Below are 22,077 nucleotides of genomic sequence, written 5' to 3' on the forward strand. Positions count from 1 at the left end.
CTTTGTATATTTACAGTGTGCCTGTTTACATTCAGTTTACATTTACATTGCAGCAACTGGTTTCAGGTTTACATTGCAGCAACTGGTTTCAGGTTATATGGTCTAATTAACGCTAGTTTATTTTTCTTTGCTGGCACTCACTTAGCAAGTTTGCTTTCTCATTCATTGTTATGAATTAGCTTACATGTGTGTCCTAGCAAAGCCATATCTGTCACTGTCAAAATACAGATTAGACATCTACCTGCAAGTTTTGCATAGCACACAGGTATTTCATATGTATCATACTGTTTCGTAATTAGATTTTCTGACATAATTATAGTGGAAATTCAGCCAAAACTTATTTTTTTTATCTCTACAAGTAAGCCAATCTCTAAGAGCAAGCCGTTGGTTGGAAAGTCTCATAGGCAAGAACTGTCACATTGATTGTCAACTTCAATAAACCGGAACATGTGTGACGTCATCAGTATTTATTTGCCTTTTCCTGTGCAAAACTTTTTTTGGAACTAGATTATTTACCGGGTTTAAATTGCTGGTTATTGTGGTCATATTTTAGCAGAGTTGTACTTTACAGCAGCATTTTCAACCTTTTTTCAGTCAAACACTCTTATCTGAAAGCACCTCAGGAAAATTGTGCCATTATTTAGTGGTAAATTTGTATTTTTCTCTGCAAAGGAAAACGGTCTCTAAATTGTAAACAAATATCATTTTTTAAACTGTAGATATATTTTTTCCACCCTACCACCAAAAATAAATTCATCTACACCTGATGTGCCTGGGGATACCACATACATGTACATTATATGTTGTTTGCACCCGTAGTAGAGCGCAGGCTACTTTAACACACTTACACTAAATATAAAACTATTTTTTTCTACTGACACTAATGCTAACACTGACATTAACACTGACCTAGATCAAGCCTTGATTGGCTATCACAGTAATCATATGATGGTCAGTCTTCTTGCTCCAGGCCTTTATATATCTACAGTGTGCTTGTTTACATTCAGAAGCCATGAGCTGGTGGTGACTTAGGACTGGTTAGAAATGGTTATAGATACATATGAACAATCTTGGGATAAAAAGTAAGTCCCACAGCAAATTGGTATGGCAGTCCTTGCCTTTACCTCTCAGTACAATTAAAAGTCATAAGGTTGCACACTATTTGTCGCTAACAATGTTACATGATTTGTATGGTAAAATTTACAACCAGGATGGGATATTAGTGTTGTCATGCCATCTGCCTTATATATAGAACTACTACTGGATTGTACAGTCCAGCACTAAAGAACTTGAACATTGAACTTTAGAAAGTAAATTCTCTCAGCGGGTCCATCACCTTGTGCCCCCCTTTTTATTTCCAGGAGTTGCACACAAATCTCTAAGAGTGGACAGACAATGCAATTCAAAGTTTTTAGGTAGCAAATGCCATGCTGTTGTCTTAAGTACTAGTCTGCATGTGGCTTATGTGGCAAATACTGTGTTCAATAAAGGTTTACAGACTGCACAGTGAACAAGAGAGCTGACCATACAATAAATATATACTGTATACTGGAGCAACATGTTAGCGGTCTCACCCAGTAACACAGCACATAAATTCAATTGATATGGATAGTATATGTATTTTCCATATTGTTACAGTAATGCTCTATTTTAGTATGCAAGTTGAGGTCAGTTTGCCAATCGATATGGTTCGTTGTTTCAGTGCTTTGCACTGTTTACATTTTTTTTACTTTGTTGGAAGTGGACAAAGTATACACTCCATTCAGGTCTCTGTACAGCAGCACAATGTACTGCATATCTGCATTGTACCACACCAGTGTGGTGGTGTGAACAGGGCAAATAGAAAACAATTTGGATGATTGGCATTGATCCAGCAAAGTACAAATTCTGGCGTTTTGCTTATATAGAGGATTTGTCACTACACTGTTCATTTTTGATTGAAGAGAAAGGACTTTCTTATATTTCACTTAAAGTGGTTGTCATCTCTCACATACACCCAGTGAAGTGAATAACCTCATATGATACACAGAGGTTAAACAAATCCTCCTACATAAGTTGTGCCTGTTTATCTACAGCAGTCTACATCCATTCAAATTGCAGAACTTACACAGGATCTCTCAGCTCTGAAAAGCAGGGGTGGGCGCTGAAGTTACTTCAATGAGGAGAACTTTGAGAGCTAATTGGAGGGAAGGGACACCCCCTCTTCACATAGCTCACAGGAACAGAACTGAGGCTGTCAATCATAGGCTGTGCCCTCCCCAAGGGCTGAATGGCACATAAATTTGGCCCTGGACTTCATCCAGACTGGCCCACTTTGACAGGTCTCTCCCATGGCGACAACTCCCACACCCCCCCCCTGGCCACCCAAACCCCCTCTCCCCCTTCACTAGCCGTTCTACTTTATTAGAGTAGAACGGCTGGTACTGGTACTCTTATAGGCAGTACCAGTGGGAAAGCTAGACATTATTTCACCCGGGGCAAAGAATCAGTTCGGTGCCCCCCTTATGGGACAAGATTAGGCAGAAATTAGAAACTCCCAGGCCATAGCTGTTGAGTCAGCTGTCTGTTCCCCTCCCCCATGCTCCTCTGTCGTCCCCCCTGCTCCTCTGATCCTCCCCCTGCTTCTTTATTCCCCCCAGGTGAGCGCTGCGGGGAGGGAGACAGAGGAGCGGAGGGGCGCGGCATTCCGCTGTCACTGAAGCTGGCCCACTGAGCCATCGGCCCACCGGGAAACTCCCTGTAGTCCCAATGGCCAGTCCATCCCTGCCCTCCCCTGTCACCTTTGTTCTCTTGGTGTCAGGAAACTTGTCAGAAGTGACTCTGATAGCAGAGGAACAAGGCAGCAGACAAGAAATGACACTTGACAGTGCTCTGGATTGAGACAAGCACATATTATAGAGTGATAAGCTTTGTACATATTTCATGTCTGAGGTTTACAACCACTTTAAGCATTATGAATGCCTATTGTTCACTATGTTCTGAAAGTTCTGAATGGTATATTTTATAAGTTCACTTTAAGGTATTAGCGCTGCACAACATCTGTGAGGTGATACCCAGAGTGTGTTAGCTGTTTTTTGACACTCACTAGAATAAATGTATTTTGTTGCACAGACACTTTTTGCATTTAGGTTCTCTAGATTATTTGGGCTGATTAAAGCTGGGATTCCAACCCCAGTACAAAAACAGCTCTAAAATGGCATCTGTCAGTCACAAACCTTCCTTGAAATCATTATCACAGTGTTAGTAATTAGAGTTTATCTAGGTCATCCCTGGTAAAGACACAGCAGACCCCTGTGTCTTTGTCAAATCATTTTATTTATTGTTAGACCTGAGCAATGCGCCCACAAACATTTCTGCACAATTATAATACAAATTTTATTATTTTACTATTTATTTATATAGATCTTGAATGCAGGACAACTCTTGTTTCTCCATCAGGCTGTGTGTCCTACTTAGATAAATTCTATACTGGATGACTACTGCAGCTAATGCATTAAAACACATTGGACAGCAGTATTCCTCGCTTATGGGAATAGAACTATTTATTGTACATCCTTATCAATTTACCACAGAGGTCAGTGGTTCAAGCTGAAATGTACAAACATCAGTGATTGGGTCAGAGCAGTGACTTATCTCATCATATCATCTTAGGGGCAGCTCCACAGAGAGAGTACGCCGGCGTATCTACTGATACGCCGGCGTACTTTCAAATTTCCCGCGTCGTATCTTTAGTTTGAATCCTCAAGCCAAGATACGACGGCATCTGGGTTAGATCCGACAGGCGTACGGCTTCGTACGCCTTCGGATCTTAGATGCAATACATCGGCGTCCGCTGGGTGGAGTTCGCATCGTTTTCCGCGTCGGGTATGCAAATTAGCTATTTCCGACGATCCTCGAACGTAGGCGCGGCCGTCGCATTCTCTTACGTCGTCTCTAGTCGGCTTTTTCCGGCGTATAGTTAAAGCTGGTGTTTTGCGGCGTATAGTTAGACTTGCCATGTTAAGTATGGCCGTCGTTCGCGCATTTAATTGGAATTTATTTATTTTTTTGCGTAAGTCGTCCGTAAATCGGGATGGACGTAATTCACGTCCATGTTAAAAAAATTGACATCCTAGCAACGTCATTTAGCGCAATGTACGGCAGGAAATTTAGGGACGGCGCATGCGCAGTTCATTCGGCGCGGGGACGCGCTTCATTTAAATGAAACACGCCCCCTAATAACTGATTTGAATTCCGCCGCCAGAGATAGACTAAGCCGCCGTAACTTACGGCGCAAAATCTTTAAGGATTCAAAGTTAACACAAGTAAGTTACGGCGGCATAGCGTATCTCTGATACGCTGCGCCGGGATAGATCTTTGTGGATCTGCCCCTTAGGTTACATTGAGAGCCAACACACCTGTAAGATAAGTACTTGTGGTGTGGTACTCTTGCTAAATAACTCATTGTGCTCTGGGAATCCTTTGTCACGTGTTTCTATGTAAAATATTGAATGCATAAACACATACATCATGTGACCCAAAGAAATATGGTTTCCTGTTATTGTAAGTGACCGGGTTACACACATGCCTATAAGTAAAACAAAGCCTTACACTAGAGATGTAAGATATGTTGCCTAAGCTGGGTGGTATGTTTTGTATAAATTGTAATTTACACTTATTTCTCACATACTCAATGCTTATACTTTGGAAAGTGTAGCTCAAAGAGTCTTTGTCCAAAAGGAAAATATAATGCTGTGTTACACACATATTCTCAAAATGTCAGGGACATTTCAGATCTAAGAATTGGGGGCATTATAACCATGCATTCACCCAACTTGGGGTAGGTAGTTAATGGCATATCCTTCATTTTCCTCTACACATATGGGTCTTAAAATTAAAGCTGAAGTTTATCCCCCCCAAAAAAAATCTTCGCTAAAGTTTAAGTGACCTAACTAAACCTGTAATAAAGTATTATCTTATGTTTGTGCGGGCAGCTGGATCCTGTAGAAACCTTCTGTGTAGGAATGTCCTGACCTCTTCTTGATGCTGAACCTTCAGCACTGAGGAAGGTAATATTTCCAAGTCTTCTGTGAAGCTGCAGTGAACATCCCAGGTAAGTTATGTCACTATAGCTACAAAGATTTGTATTTTAGCCAAACGTCAGATATATAAGTTTTCATGTATGCTAAAAAAAATACATTAACCTGCATTCTTCAGTTACATAAAAAAAAAAGCTATAATATTGTTTATTTTTGGTATCGTGTTAAAAACTCTACTAAAGCGATTTGTATATTTTTATATGAGACCTGTCAAACCCAGTACAATAATAAATACAAATGTCTGTTCTGCAGTTACTAAAGTATAAAATGTATGCCTGCATATGTCAGCGTGTACGTTTCCATTTTTCTATTGTTATGGATCAACAAATAAAACAGAAGTGTTACACTGATTCTGTTATTGTATCTTTGTATTGTATGCTATTTTTGTTTACCGCGTTGGTTCATAGTTTATTAAATAGCTCATTAACAGAAATTAAAATAGAACTAAAGGCATTTTTTTTTTTGCTTTTTTGGACATAGTAAGGAAGGGTTACAACCCCTGTCCTTTTTTTTGCCATCTGTGTCTCATTGTGGAGATTTCCCTTCACTTCATGTCCCATAGCCAAACAGGAAGCTGGAGAAAATCCTTCAAAAGTTAAAGGGATTGTAAAGGTACCATTTTTTTCCCTAAATAGCTTCCTTTACCTTAGTGCAGTCCTCCTTCACTTACCTCATCCTTCAATTTTGCTTTTAAATGTCCTTATTTCTTATAAGAAATCCTCATTTCCTGTTCTTCTGTCTGTAACTCCACACAGTAATGCAAGGCTTTCTTCCTGGTGTGGAGTGTCGCGCTCGCCCCCTCCCTTGGACTACGGGAGAGTCAGGACGCTCTCTACGTTGCAGATAGAGAAAGTTGCTGTGTGTTAGTGGGCGTCCTGACTCTCCTGTAGTCCAAGGGAGGGGGCGAGCATGACACTCCACACCAGGGAGAAAGCCTCACATTACTGTGTGTAGTTACAGACAAGAACAGGAAGTGAGGATTTCTCAGAAGGAATAAAGACATTTAAAAGCAAAATCGACGGGTGAGGTAAGTGAAGGAGGACTGCACTAAGGTAAAGGAAGCTATTTAGAGAATTTTTTTTTACCTTTACAACCCCAAGTGTTACTAAACCCAGGACCCTGCATTCACAATATCTGGTCTCCCACAGTACACAGAACATGGAAATGCAATTCTTTTACTCGGATTTCCCTGTGTATAAGGCGACCAGGCATATAAGACGACCCCTTAATTTTACATTTTTTAAAGATTTTTTGCCTCCACTCACCGTATAAGACGACCCCCCTTCCGAGGCTTCCGAAGCTTCATATTTCTTCCTTCTGGAGCAATATCCTTCTTCGCTCTTGCTGGAGCCATATTCTTCTTCCTTCTTGCTGGAGCTGGAGCCAATCACGGCGAGCAATGTATTCTATTAATGAATACAAAGCCTGCTTTGATTGGCAGAGGCTGTAACACAATCAGCCCACGCCTCTCTGACTCTCAAAGCCAATCCAAGCAGGCTACATAGAGTATGTAGCCTGCTCGGATTGGCAGAGGTTGTAACTCCAATTCGAGCAGGCTCTGTATTAATTTGAATACATCGCTACGCCAAAGCTACATACAGTAATACCGTGCATCCGAGCAGCTGACCCGGCGTATAAGACGACCCCTGCTTTTTGGCCAGTTTTTATAAGTGTAAAAGGTAGTCGTATACGCCATCAAATAAGGTAGTTATTATAAACTGCTAAATACCTTTTATCATCAGCAGTATATAGCAGTCTTGTGACTTCTATCAGTATCTGGTTAAAGCTTGTAGGAGGAGTTTTAATTGTCCTCTGACTGTTCTATGAGGCTGCATGACCCTCTGTCCTGACAGTGCTGATTGGCCCTGGACTGATCACATGCACCCTACCCAAAAAAACTCTAGCAATACACATCAAACTGAGCATGTGCAGAGTGCCTCCAAGGCTCTGTTCTATCAGCAGATGGATTGGGGACAGTAAAAGAAGGGGAGGATCAGAAAAAACAGGTTTAAACAGCCTTTTTTACACAATTGGGGAAAATTAACCCCTTAGGTTCCACATAGAGTATAACAAACATGCTTTACTGCATATAAAAATTGATTTTACTGTTGTGGGTTTAGTAACACTTTGAGGAATCACGTGAAGAGAAGTTCTGTGCACCAGATGTAAAAAAAAAAAGGTGCAAGCAAAAAATGAATGATTCACCCAGAAATAATAAAGCACATTTTCATTTAACCACTTGTGGACCGGCTGCCCCCAATGTACTGTGGACAGCTGGCCCATACGTCACTCCCTGCTTCCAGGTTTAGGACGTGCACATGCGTGCCCCCTCGCCAACACCCACTGTGATTGTACACAGCAGGAGTCTGTCAGCAACTCCCGGCCAATGATTCATGGCCAGGGGACCTGCTGATCAGCTGTGTGCAATCACAGCCCAGAGCCCTGTATTGACAATCAAAACAGAGCTCTATACAGGGGGAACGATCTCTCAAAGCAGGGATAAGAAACAGATCTGTAGTAAAAAGCAGCACACGTTACACATTGTTAGGCACACATTTAACCCCTTGATTGCCCTAAATGTTAACCCCTCCCAGCCAGTGTAATTAGTACAGTGACAGTGTATAGTATTATCACTGATCACTGTATTAGTGTCACTGGTGATGTCAGTGGCGGTTAGTCAGTTCCCCCCAGCATCAGTTAGTTAAAGATTGCCCTATTACCCTATCGTAGTCCCCATTATAAGATGCTAATCACAGCCATTAGTAGTATAAAAAAAAGTATAGTATATATATCATAGTTTGTAGACGCTATAACTTTCACGCAAACCAATCAATATACAATTATTGTTTTTTTTATCAGACATGTAGCAGAATATATTTTGGCCAAAATGTATGAAGAAATTTGTATTTATTTTTATTGTTTTATTCGATATGTTTTGTAACAGAAAGTAAAAAATAGGGCATTTTTAAAAAAAAAACTTTCGGTCTTTTTTTTTTTTATATTGCAAAAAATTAAAAACCCAGTGGTGATTAACCACTTGACCACTGGGCACTTAAACCCCCTTAATAACCAGACCAATTTTCAGCTTTCGGTGCTCTCACAATTTAAATGACAATTACTCAGTCATACAACACTGTACCCAAATGAAATTTTCGTCCTTTTTTTCACACAAATAGAGCTTTCTTTTGGTGGTATTTAATCACAGTTGGGTTTTTTATTTTTTGCGCTATAAGAGAGAAAAGACTAAAAATTCTGTAAAAAAAAGATTTTTTCTTTGTTTCTGTTATAAAATTTAGCAAATTAGTATTTTTTCTTCATAAATTTTGACCACAATTTATACTGCTACACATCTTTGGTAAAAATAAGTACACATTGGTGCATATTATTTGGTTTTTGTGAAAGTTATAGAGTCCACAAGCTATGGTGCCAATATCTGAAAATTGATCACACCTGAAGTACTGAGACCTTAACATGCCAGAGAAGTAGCTAAAAGTACAAATACCCCCCAAATGACCCCTTTTTGGAAAGAAGACATTCCAAGGTATTTAGAAAGAGGCATTGTGAGTTTTTTGAAGTTGTCATTTTTTCCCACAATTCTTTGCAAAATCAAGATTTTTTTTTCTTTTCTTTTTTTTTCACAAAATTTTCATATTAGCAGGTTATTTCTCACACACAGCATATGCATAGCACAAATTATACCCCACAACACATTCTGCTATTCCTCCCGAGTGGCCACATACAGAGGCCCAACATGCAGGGAGCACCTTCAGGCGTTCTGGAGCACCCAGGCCAATTCTGACATTTCTCTCCTACATTTAAAAATCATCATTTATTTGCAAGAAAATTACATAGAACCCCAAAACATTATATATGTTTTTTTAGCAAAGACCTTAGAGAATACAATGGCGGTCGTTGCAACTTTTTATCTCGCACTGTATTTGCGCAGCAATTTTTCTAACGTGTTTTTTACAAAAAAAACAGTTTTGTGCTTAAAAAAAACAAATCAGTAAAGTTAGCCCAATGTTTTTGCATAATGTGAAAGATGAAGTTACGCCGAGTAAATAGATACCTAACATGTCACCCTTCAAAATTGCACACGCTCGTGGAATGGCGCCAAACTTTGCTACTTAAAAATCCCCATAGGCGACGCTTTAAATATTTTTACTGGTTATATGTTTTTAGTTACAGGGGAGGTCTAAAATTATTATTGCTCTCACTCTAACGTTCGCAGCCATACCTCACATGTGTGGCTTGAACACCATTTTGATATGTGGGCGGGACTTACGTGTGCGTTCGCTTCTGCATGCGGGGACAGGGGCGCTTTAAAAAAAATATATATTTTATTGTTCACTTTACTTTACTTCATTTTAGTTTGACACGTTTTTCCGTAAAAAATAAAACATTTTGATCACTTTTATTCCTATTACAAGGAATGTAAACATCCCTTGTAATAGGAATATGGCATGATAGGTCCTCTTTACAGTGAGATATGGGGTCAATAAGATCCCACATCTCACCTCTAGGCTGGGAAGCCTGAAAAAAAAACAATCCTGCTTTGATCGTAGCGTTGAGTCGGTAGAAGCAGGGAGAGGGGGCGTATTGCAGGGTATTGCAGAGTATCGCGGGGTATTGCAGAGTATCGCGGGGTATTGCAGAGTATTGCGGGGTATTGCAGAGTATTGCAGAGTATTGCAGAGTATTACGGGGTATTGCGGGGCATTGCAGGGTATTGCAGAGTATTGTGGGGTATTGCAGAGTATTGTGGGGTATTGCAGAGTATTGCAGGGATTTCAGAGTATTGCAGGGATTGCACAGTATGGGGCAGAGTATTGCAGGGTATTGTGAGTATTGGGCAGGGATGGCTGAGCAGGGATGGATAGCTGGATCTGTGACTGCATTTTTCACAGATCCAGCCCACAGCACTGCTGCTGCCTCTGCTCTCTCCCCTCTTCTCTCACACTGTACCGTTCGGTACAGAGAGGGGAGGGAGGAACCGGCGTCATCACATGACGCCGGTTTGTTTACAAGTGATCGCTCCGTCATTGGACTGAACTGTGGAGGGGGCGGGAGTGGCTGGCTCAGGTGCTCAGCAGCAGCAAGCCGAGTGCTGAAACAGCTGCCGGTCAGGCATATGCCTGACGTTAGAAGTCGGATCCTTCCAGAGCCTGGACTGGCTCTATGATGCCAGCAGCCTTTAGCCCACTTGTTGGATGAATCTGGGTCACAGGAGTGCATCAATCAGTGTACCCCTGTGACCTAAAAGAGTAGTATGGCAAAAAAAAACTTTGACCATACTTCTCTTCTAATGGACAGCTAGGGAACCCACTTGTAGTATCCATGACTCAATGTCAGTATATTTAGAAAAAAATTAATCATTACTAATCATGAATGCTTATCACTAAGCAATGTAAGGAATTTGATAAGGTGGCATGGCTGTTACGCCTGCATACAACACATTTGAGATAACCTCCTATTATTTCATTGTATATCTTTTTTCCTGAACCCAGATAAAAGCATTTAACAATACTACCAGCTGTTGGGCTAAAGTATATGTACACACAATCACTAAAATTTCACACAAGCTTTAACATGTTATTTAATTTCAAAAGTAATTTTAATATTTTAGAATCTGCATCATTCAAACAATATTTGGTGATTCTGCCAAGAAGGTCCTTGATCAGACACTTCTAATAAGGTGACTACACTCTCTACCTGCCTACCATGGGCCAGATTCACAGAGCACTTACGCCAGCGTATCTCGAGATGCGCGGCGTAAGTGTAAATATGCGCCGGCGTATCTATGCGCCGTATCCCCAAAACAAGATACGCCTGAAAACCAGATTTTTCCGACCGACGTAATCTTTTTACACCGGCGCATCCTAGGCGCAAATATACGCTAGACGCACCATTGTTTTGCTATGCAAATGAGGGAGATACGGCGATCCACAAAAGTACGTTTGTCTGGCGCAGGCTACGCCCTGTGGGCATCAGCTGTACGTCCGGTCTAAAGTTACCCCTCATAAAAGCAGCTTTAACTTTGCACCAGACGTGTGCACATCAGCAACAGCGTTAGTGACGAGCTGAGCACACACACTTGCAGGACAACAATCTGTATGCCAACATGCCAGGGGCATCCATGGTCATAGCTATACTACTGGCTTTAGATGCGCGCAGAAGGCATCTTTGCACGTTAAACACACACATTAATCATGGCACAATGAGAATGCACGCATGCACACCACTGTGGTCCCTAGCACAGACACATCACATCCTCATCGAATTGGATTAGCACAAGCCCACCATGCAGGCTCGGGAGCAGCAACGCCACGCCAAGGCTCCAATTATGTCACTGTACATTCATACACCATTCACACAGACCTGGGGATCACTTCTCCCTGGTCCTGGGGAACCCTTCTCCACCACAACTGAGGGTGACACCCCTTTTCCGGCAGGAATGTCACCCCCACAATCATACATCATTCACAAACATAAAACAAATCATAATCACAGTAAATAAATAAATAAATAAAACACTGAAAACAAAAAAACACAAAAACTTAATGTTGTTGGCGTGACCCACGCCTGGGCCGGCCACGGCCACGGCCCCGGCTCCGCAGGGGAGACTCATGGGGGGGTGGGAATGAGGGGAAGGAGGAGCATCCCCTGGTCTCTGCCCTCCAAGGCCACGGCAATTCTGTTGAGGCCAACATTGAAGGCTGCCGTATTGGCCTGGACTGCCTGGGTCAGGCCACGCACCTCCTGACCCACGCCTGCTGTGGCGGTCTGCAGGTCGTTGAGGCAGTTTATGAGAGCCAGTGAGTTGCAGCCCATGTCCCCAACTGACTCCTTGATGGAGGCCAGGCTCTCCTCCATCCGGCCCAAAGTCTGGGTGACCTGACCCAGATGGCGGGTCTGAAGGGCCTGGTCCCTCCGCAGATTTGCCGGCAGAACGTCTGCCACCCCCTGGTCTTGTGGGTCGCCTTCCTGCCTCCAGATGAGGCTTGTGGCCTGGGAGCAGGGGAGACCCTTGGGGGAAGCCCTGTTGGGGGAGGAGTGGGAGGGGCTAGCCCTGATGGAGGCCTGACTGCTGCCAGCCACAGGGGGAGCCTCGTCCAAATGGAGAAGTACCTCATTGGCACTGGTGACCTCCTCCTCAACCTCCTCCCCCTCAACCTCCTCATCCTCCTCATGAGGTGAGCTGTGGGCACTCCCCTCCTCAGAGGACTCCGGGCTTGCCTGGGTGTCTTCCTCAGACTGATGTCCGGTGGAGGCTGCGGACTGGCCAGATGGCCCAGCACCCTCCTGCACATCTGTGGATGACACAAAACATTCACAGGTTGGAGGATATACACACTTGTCACATATTCCCTCCCCCCCCCACACATGCTACACACCAGATAGCAAAAAAAAAAACGTACCTGTCCTCACGGCATCCTCAATGGAGTCAAAGCCAGGCAGGCCCTCCACTTGCTGCCTGTGGAAGCACTGGGCCACCGCATGCTCCTCAGCAGTCAGCCTAATATTGCAAGGTGGTCCCCCTCCAGTGCCCCTGGCATGTGCTGTAATCTTGGCCAGCTTCCCACGGACCACACGGCAGAGGTCATTTATCTTTTTTTGGATCCCACTGCGGGTCCGGGTCTCACCTGCAGGATCTGCTTCCTCCTGGCCGGGGTGGTGTCCCGACTCTCAGGGCCATGCAGATACCGACCAAATTGGGTAATGGCCCTGGTAAGAATCTCCTTCTCCCGCAGAGAGAAGTTCAACTTCCTCTTCCTTGTTGCCATCTCTGCAATAAACAATCACCAAAAACAGACACCAAAAACAAACACCAAAAACAAACACCAAAAACAAACACCAAAAACAGACACCAAAAACAAACACCAAAAACAAACACCAAAAACAGACACCAAAAACAGACACCAAAAACAAACACCAAAAACAAACAGCAAATACAATCTCCAATATCACTCTCCAATAACACTCCGACACAAACCAACAAACAGCCACAGAGAACAGAACAAATGCACCTTGCTTCAGGAAGGGAAACAAATGGATGTACTTTTGCAATGGAAGGGCGTATGTCTGGGCCTATTTATGCACTGGGCGTATCTCACTAATTACGCCGGGCCGAGTTCTGAGCATGCGCAGTGAGGCGCTGAACATAGTCGGCGTCATGCGCGCATGCGCAGTGCGGCCGGCCCTTCATTTGCATGGGGTCACGGCTTATTTCAATGGAGCACGCCCACTTCCTTCCCACTTTCAATTACCCCGCCTTACGCCTCGTAATTTACGTTACGCCGGCGCATATTTGGACGCAAATACTCTGTGGATACGCTACTTGCTTCTCTAAATTGAGCCGGCGTAACGTACATGAGATGTGTTACGCCGGTCTATATATGCGCCGATGTACGTGAATCCGGCCCCATGTGTTTTCCTGCATTGTCACACCTAATGCTGGTATGGCTCACTGTAGTAGCCAACTGGAAATTCACCTTGAGATGTGACATACAGCCATAGCTGGTGTGCCTGTAGACAACAAAGGATTTTGCAAGAAACGATTGGAAAAAGGGTGAAAACATGTACTGTATTTAGTTTTCAAAGAAACAGTAGTTGTTTATGATACACAGTGCTTTAGCAAACTAAATGTTGTTCAGGTATGGTTTCAACTTTCAACAGACACCATAAGCCTTCAATGACAGATTTGACGTTTGTATGTTTTTTGCTGCTTCGTCGAATCTTCGTCGTTCATGCCAAATGGTTTACCCCAACACTGTCTCTATAATGTTGAATCTTTTCTCTCTATGTCGAATCTTTCCTCTCTATGTACAATAATCTTGGACTAATAGAGTTAAGGTTAGGCATATTCGACCACAGATTCGATAGACACAGATCACTATTGTAAGCGTCATGTCGAATCTCCTATCTATATCGAACTGTTGTAGCAACGAAAATAAAGCATTTTTTTATGTCGGATCTTTCGGATTTCGGATTCTGAGCGTTCGTTTTAGTTTGCTAAAACGATAACGAAAATACCTAAACATTCAAAACGAAAATGCATTCGGATGAAAACGAATGCACATGTCTAGTATGCGCCATAAAGCTACTAATCATACCAGGAAACCATCAGGACTGGACAATAACCATCTATGTGCCCTACAAGTGCCTGTTTAGTTTATGTCATGGATGCATTTTACATTTTTTTTCATGGAAATATATAACTCAGATTAGGAATGCTGACAATTTCCTGTAAGACTTTGGCCTGTAGTCTTTGACTTGATTGGCAGGAAACTGTAAAAGAATGAGACCCCAACGGTAATCAGTTTTTCTGGCCTTGCATGCCCATCTTACAACGATTAAATAAAAATTACCACGTGTGACTCTGTACTGTTATATAATGCAAGATGGCATGTTATTACCACATTTAACAGTCAAGGAAGCCATGATTGTTTCTGCCAACTTGAAACTCAGTGAGAAGATGGATGTGAAAATAGGGTTGGTTAATGAGATCTGTTGCCGGACAGTCTGGGGTGGGCATTCCCTGACTGATCAAGGCTTGTCTAGGGGCCTAGCTGTTAATTAGCTTACTGGTTAATTAGTTTGCTATTGATTGGATTGCTAATTGATTTGATTACTGTTAGCTGCTAGCTGTTCATTAGATGTACCGTTAGATGTATTGATGATATATATTACTGTTTAACATTTGAATTGTTTAAGATAATGTGATCAAGCTCTTATCTGATTTTGTGTAGTATAAATTCTGTGTGAACTTACAATGAAGAGTTCCAGTTTGCACCAAAGCTACTGTTTAAACTGTCTAGTTTCTTGGTACAGCTATAATACCTGGTTACTGGTTTCAGAGTGGCGGAAGCTATATCTTGGCAGAGGCGCGCAGGCGGGGGGCCAGGCGGTCCATCACACAACTCCTCTAGCAGCTTAAAACTGACAAATCTATGACAGACAGCAGGAGTCTGATTGGTTACTGTAAAATCAAAATGTTTCTCCTACTAGCGATACCTAAGGTTCATGTTGACTCTCATTTTTGTCAAATGCTGTATTCGAATTAAAAATGCAGCGTTTGACAAAAATAGTTTGTGTTGACCCGTTTTGCCTGCAGTTAGGAACTGCAAAGAAAAGCAGCGCAGCACAATGCATGTGTGTGCCCACTGCTGACCCATGCTATGATTGGGCACAGCACAAATATGCCAGCAGATTTCAGCCAGTGAAACCTGCTGATCGGCTGTGTCCAAACAAACCTAGCGTTCTGTGTTTACAAAAACATAGAACTCTGTGTACAGGGAACAGCGATCTGGCTTTTCCTTCTCCGTGAAAAGCAGAGAGAAAAAAACAGCCAGATCAGAAATTAAAAGCAGCACACGTTACACGTTGTTAGCAACACAGATAACCCCTTGATTGCCCCTAGATGTTAGCCCCTTCCCAGCCAGTATCTTCAGTACAGTGTCATTGTACAGTATTATCACTGTATTAGTGTCACTAGCAAAGTCAGTGTCTGTTAGCGGCAGATTGCCCACCACCCTATCACAGTCCCACTATAAGTTGCTGATCACCGCCATTACAGTATAGCTTATATAACTGCGTAAATTTCAGTATATACACCATAGTTTGTAGACGCTATAGCTTTCGCACAAGCCAATTAATATACACTTATTGGGATTTTCTTGTACCAAAGACATGTAGTAGAATACATTTTGGCCTAGATTTATAAAGAAATTCGATTTTTTATTTTCCATTGGATATGTTTTATAACGGTATGTAAAAAACAACCCAGTAGTAATCAAATACCACCGAAAGAAAATGCTATTTATGTGAAACAAATAGTAAAAATGTAATTTGGGTACAGTGTTGCATGACCACGCAATTGCCAGGTAAATTAGCACAATGCTGAATAGCAAAAAATGCCCTAGTTATGGAGGGGGTAAAACCTTTTCGGAGATCAAGTGGTTAAAGCCATATTTATTGGTGCCTCTTGCATATTAGCGAGTATGTTGTGGCCTCATTTGGTTCATGGGCATATTGGCTAATAATTACCTGTCATCATCTCTGAGTTTATTAGGTACAACTATGCGAATGATTGCGCATTCACTATGTGTATCCCAAGTAATAAATTCTGTAGACTTTGTACAGTAATAAAATGAGCAAGACTGGGAAGTGTGGTCAGCTGCACACCCATAACACCGTTCTTAGTCTAGAGATGTTGAGATTCTTAGCGCAGCAAGCCATTGACTAAAGGACTAATGAAGTGCTTATGCTTTTTTGTTTTTAGTTCAAGGTTTGAGTCTTGGTTTATAGCAGATGTAAAAAAAAATTGAATATCTGGATGTAAACAATGTGAGAAGTTCTAAGGACCTGGTTGATCCAGAGGAGGACAGAGGCTACAATCTACAGGTATTCCTCCCTTGCTTTCTAACTTATAGATTTCAAGTTGATTTGTTTTGGAACATGCAAATCCATTCTCACAATACACTGATACAGAAGGGTGTCACTGATTCTGGGGCCTATTCTGCTTTAAACTATACATCCACAAGCTTTCACAGTCATCCATGTGCTTTGGTCGTTTTCTAGGGAATTTTAGTGCTAAGTCTTCTAACACAGGAACTTGTTGTGGGGTCCTAATAGAATTGAGATGGTAGTATGACTTTGTTATCATGCTATACCTAGGATAGCCTAATCTCACACTGGATTCATGGTATGTTTTGTAAAGTATGCCCTGTTTTACCTAATATTGAATTCAACAGCTACCCAATTGTTGGAAAATTACTACAATATAATTCTGTGATATTTCTGTTGTAAATATAAATTACATATAGCTGGGGCAGTAATATATATAGCATAAATAGTATTATTACAGTTAACTACTTGCCGACAAGCCGCCGCAGTTATACGGCGGCAGGTCGACTTCCCTGCGCGTGATCACGTAGATCTACGTCATCTCGCGATTCAGCCAATAGGGGCCCGCCTGCGCGCATCGCCAGGTACGCGCATCGGGACCAGGGGCGAGCGGGGGGCGGGCGCGTGTCAATAGTCCCAAAAATTTGTCAAAAGTGTCCGAAGTGTCCGCCCATAAGGTCGCAGAACTGATAAAAATCGCTGATCGCCGCCATTACTAGTAAAAAAAAAATATTAAATAAAAATGCCATAAAACTGTGCCCTATTTTGTAGACGCTATAACTTTTGCGCAAACCAATCAATAAATGCTCATTGCGTTTTTTTTTACGGAAAATATGTAGAAGAATACGTATCGGCCTAAACTGAGGAAAAAAAATTGTTTTTTATATATTTTTGGGGATATTTATTACAAAAAAAATTGTCGCTCTATTTTTGTTCATAGCGCAAAAAATAAAAACCGCAGAGGTGATCAAATACCACCAAATACCACCAAAAGAAAGCTATATTTGTGGGGAAAAAACGACGCCAATTTTGTTTGGGAGTCACGTCGCACGACCACGCAATTGTCAGTTAAAGCGATGCAGTGCCGAATCGCAAAAAGTGGCCCGGTCATTGACCAACAATACGGTCCGGAGGCTGAAGTGGTTAAAACCTAATGTATTAATAACAAATCGAAAGGAAAAAAATGCACAGCGAACTGTGTTCACGGACATTGATTTTTGGAAGTATTCCTGAGCCCATTCAGTGATGTCCATCACATAATCATGCTAGTGCCACCTGAGGGCCCGGAGATCACGGGTATCCAATATTGCGTTTCAGCCCTGTCCCTTGTGTACAGAGATTTCTCCAGATTCTCAGACTCATTTGATGATATTATATACTGTAGATGATGGTATACTGTATCTAAAGTCTTTGCAATTAAAGTTGAGGAATATTAGTCTGCAACTGCTTGACAATCTTTTCACAGATTGTTGAACCTCTGCCCATCTTTACTTCTGAGGCACTCTCTAAGATGCTCTTTTTACCCAATCATCTTATTGACCTGTTGCCAATTAACCTAATTAGTTTCAAAATGTTATTCTAGCTATTCCTTGTTAATCCAACATACTTTGCCAGCTTTTTGTTGCTCTGTCCCAACTTTTTTTGAGACATGTTGCTGTCATCGATTTAAAAAAAAAATGTTTCTTACATTTTCCCAGTTTAAACATTTGATATGTTTTCTATTTTCTATGGTTAAAAAATATGGGGTTATAAAATTCACAAATCATTGCATTCTGTTTGTATGTAGATTCTAAACAGCCTCCCAACTCTTTTGGAATGGGGGCTGTACATTTTCAAACCTACTTAAAGTGGTAGTAATTTAGTAAACATGAACAGAAAAAAAAAAATTGCATCGTGCAAGGTGAAGCCATACTAGGACATTATGAAAGACTTATGCCGCGTACACACGACCGTTTTTCATAACGTGAAAATGCAATTTTTTAAATTGGTCATTAAAAACGATGATGTGTAGGCTCCAGAGAATTTTTCTCTACATTTTTCACGTCGTGAAAAAAGATCGTGTGTACGCTTTAACGACGGGGAATAAAACGCGCATACTCAGAAGCAAGTTATGAGAAGGGAAATTTGCATAATCAGCCCAAAGGGTGGTGCCAATCGAATGGAACTTCCCCTTTATAGTGCCGTCGTACGTGTTGTACGTCACCGCGCTTTGCTCGAGCATTTTTTTGTTTTCATGATCGTGTGTATGCAAGGCAGGCTTGATACGAATCACATCGAGAAAAACTACGTTTTTTTCCATGACATGAAAAATGGTCGTGTGTACGTGGCTTTACCTTGGAACAAAGTCCTCCAGCATTGCGCTGTCACCGTTGCAGAGGCTTCCATCTTCACCCGGTGTTCCTTACAAGTTTGCAAGTTGCGACCGCTTGACTGGCCAAGCCGCAATGATGTCACTCCATCAGTTTTGCTTAAAGCGGTGGTTCACCCTAAAAAACAAGTTTCTACCATGAAATCGAGCATACTAGCATGAGCTACAGTATGCCTTTATTTTATTTTTTTGCGCCGTACTCACAGTTTAATCCCGTAGTTAAGTTTCAGACTCCCCGCGGGGAATGGGCGTTCCTATGCAGAGGGAACATGATTGACGGCCGGCTATGGCGCGTCACGCTTCCCGAAAATACCTGGAGTAGGACTTGGCTCTTTGCGGCGCTATACGGCGCTTGCGCACAGACTAGGAGCTGACTGCGCAGGCGCCATGAAGAGCCAAGTCCTATTTCGGCTATTTTCGGGAAGCGTGAACCCCCGCTTTAAAGTGATATTAAACACAAAAAAAAATTTAATATGTGAGTGGGTTTTTGGGAAAAGTAACATAAATTCTGTATTTTGGTTGATGCCAAGTTTGTTTTAATGTCAGAGGTTTGTTTTTCCTTTACACAGTAACAATTATGGAAGGTCACTGCTTATTCATGGTGATTGCTTGCCTTCTTGCTGGCTCTGTCAGATGCCATGAAGTCGCCTCTCGTTATTCTGGATGTCAGTGGAACAATGTCCATTTTCTGAACTGCAGATCCACAGGAATTACCACTCTTGGAGATCACTTCTTCCTGAATCAGACAAACCATTTCCAAAGATGCATACGGACCACCACACACATTGATCTTAGTTATAATATGATGTCAGCATTACATCTAAATGTCTTCTACAAGTTTACATCTCTGGAAACCTTAAACCTCACAAATAACCAGATCTACAAGATGTCAATGAATGAGAAAGGTGCATTCCTGACTTCATTACAGAGACTTGTTCTAAATGGAAACAGGCTGATTGCTATTCCCAAAGGTAAGAAATAACTGCAGCAAATGATATAACCCTGTTCAGGTCCACTGTAAGATCCAAGCATGCCCAAGATGAAAATTATATTAATGGCCTATCAGAAACTTTGTGTGACAGTGCCAAGGGTAGCCATGGCACTATATGTTTGAAGTAAATGCCCAGGTGCTCACCCACACTCACAGGTCTTTCAGAGGAGGAAGATCAAAAACAGCAGTGTTTTTATTGTCAACGTTTCGATGAAGCTCACTCCATCTTTTTCAAGACACGTGAGCGCCTACAAACCAGTTTTGGATTTATACAAATTTTTGTATGAGGTAGATCAGAAAAGCTGAGCCGATCAATTTGGACAGATGAGTACTTAATTTGTCAAAACCTGTCATTTTTGGCGCACATGCAAATTGTATAAACAGAACATTTCTAACATCTCCAAACAAATCCTCACAAGTGTTTTTTGGGCTGAATCAACACAAATCCCCACAGACATGCAACATGTGGCCTGGTATGATTTAGGAGAGGGGGGAGCTCGCTCATCCCCTCTCGTTCCTGACCTCACAGGCTGCATGCTTGGATAAGGGTCTGGTTTGTCATTTAAAAAAAAAAAATTAGAATCCATACCAGAATGGCAGCTAATGACTCATCGGTTGTCAAGGATGTGGCAGACAACTTTCCAGCCCGCTCCTTAACCACTTGGTATCCAGGCCATTGTACTTTGACGGCCACAAGGTGGCTCTACAATTCCAGGAGGATGTCTATTGACATCATCGGCTCCTCCGGCCACTGGGGGGCGCGCGCGTGCCCGCCGCATCACTGAGGTGCCGATGCCCGTGCCTGGCGGCCGCAATGTCCGCCAGGTACCCGCGATCGGTGGTTACACAGACAAGGATGTGGATCTGTGTGTGTCTGCCATAATGTCGCAGTCCCAATAAAAGTCACAGATCGCCGCCATTAATAATTAAAAAAAAAATAATAAAAAAAATGTCATAATTCTGTCCCCTATTTTGTAGACGCCATAACTTTTGCGCAAACCAATCACCATACACTTATTGCGATTTTTTTTTACCAAAAATATGTAGAAGAATATGTATCGGCCTAAACTGAGGAAAAAATAGTTTTTAAAAAAAAAATTGGGATATTTATTATAGCAAAAAGTTAAAAATATTGGGCCAGATTCAGAAACAACTTACGACGGCGTATCTCCAGATACGCCGTCGTAAGTCTGAGTGTGTGCCGTCGTATCTTGGCGCCTGATTTAAGGATCAGATACGCCTCACGGTTGCCAAGATATGAGCGGCGTAAGTCTCCTACGCCGCCGTATCTTGGGGTGCATATTTACGCTGGCCGCTAGGTGGCGCTTCCGTTGATTTCCGCGTCGAATATGCAAATGACCTAGATACGCCAATTAACAAACATAGTTCCGTCCGGCGCATCCATATACGCCGTTTACGTAAGGCGTCGGTCCGGCGTAACTTTACCCCTCATAAAGCAGGGGTAAGTCATGTTAGGTATGGATGTTGGAAACGTCGGAACAGCGTCGTATTTTACGTCGTTTGCGTAAGTCGTCCGTGAATGGGGATGGGCGTAGGTTACGTTCACGTCGCCTAAACATTGAGCCGACATATCTTAGGGAGAAAATTTGACGTGATACTGAACATGCGCGCGCATGCGCCGTTCGTAAAGCGCGTCATTTACGTGGGGTCACAAATAATTTACATACAACACGCCCACTACCAGCCTAGTTTGAATTAGGCGGGCTTAGGCCGTCCCATTTACACTACGCCGCCGTAACTTAGAGCGCAAGTTCTTTCTGAATACTGGACCTGCCGCTCTAAGTTACGGCGGCGTAGTGTATCTGAGATACGCTACGCCCGCCTAAAGATAGGCGCTTCTTTCTGAATCTGGCCCATTGTGTTTTTTTCAAAATTGTCGCTCTTCTTTTGTTTATAGCGTAAAAAATAAAAGAGGTGATCAAATACCACCAAAAGAAAGCTCTATTTGTGGGAAAAAAAGGACGTCTTTGTGCGCCACTCCCAGTCACTCCCAAAGTCAGGATCACTGGATATCCTCCAATACAACAATCCCAGGCCATCATAGTCATAGCCTTCCGTGGGGCTCTCATCCGCTGACCATGGGCACTCTTGGGCTACATACCACCGGAGGGCTCTGTAGCTCTCGTCCAACCGCATCTCTGCCCGGATCAGCCTGCTTAACTCGGCTGTCCACTCCTGCTTCGGTTGTTCCCCCAACAACAGCATTCGTACGT

At 42.4% G+C, this 22,077-nt stretch overlaps 1 protein-coding gene across 1 annotated transcript in view; it reads left to right on the forward strand.

Moving 5' to 3' along the window:
* Nucleotides 1–16,243: 16,243 nt before the first annotated feature.
* The window catches only part of LRRC66 (leucine rich repeat containing 66), a 35,652-nt gene continuing 29,818 nt past the window's right edge, over nucleotides 16,244–22,077 (forward strand). The window contains exons 1-2 of the mRNA XM_040334904.1: nucleotides 16,244–16,481; nucleotides 19,422–19,823. Of these exons, the coding sequence (XP_040190838.1) occupies nucleotides 19,430–19,823 (394 nt within the window). The 5' untranslated portion in view covers nucleotides 16,244–16,481; nucleotides 19,422–19,429. The remainder of the gene's footprint in view (nucleotides 16,482–19,421; nucleotides 19,824–22,077) is intronic.

Source organism: Rana temporaria, chromosome 1 (genome assembly GCF_905171775.1).
Source record: "Rana temporaria chromosome 1, aRanTem1.1, whole genome shotgun sequence".
Taxonomy (NCBI): Eukaryota; Metazoa; Chordata; class Amphibia; order Anura; family Ranidae; genus Rana; species Rana temporaria.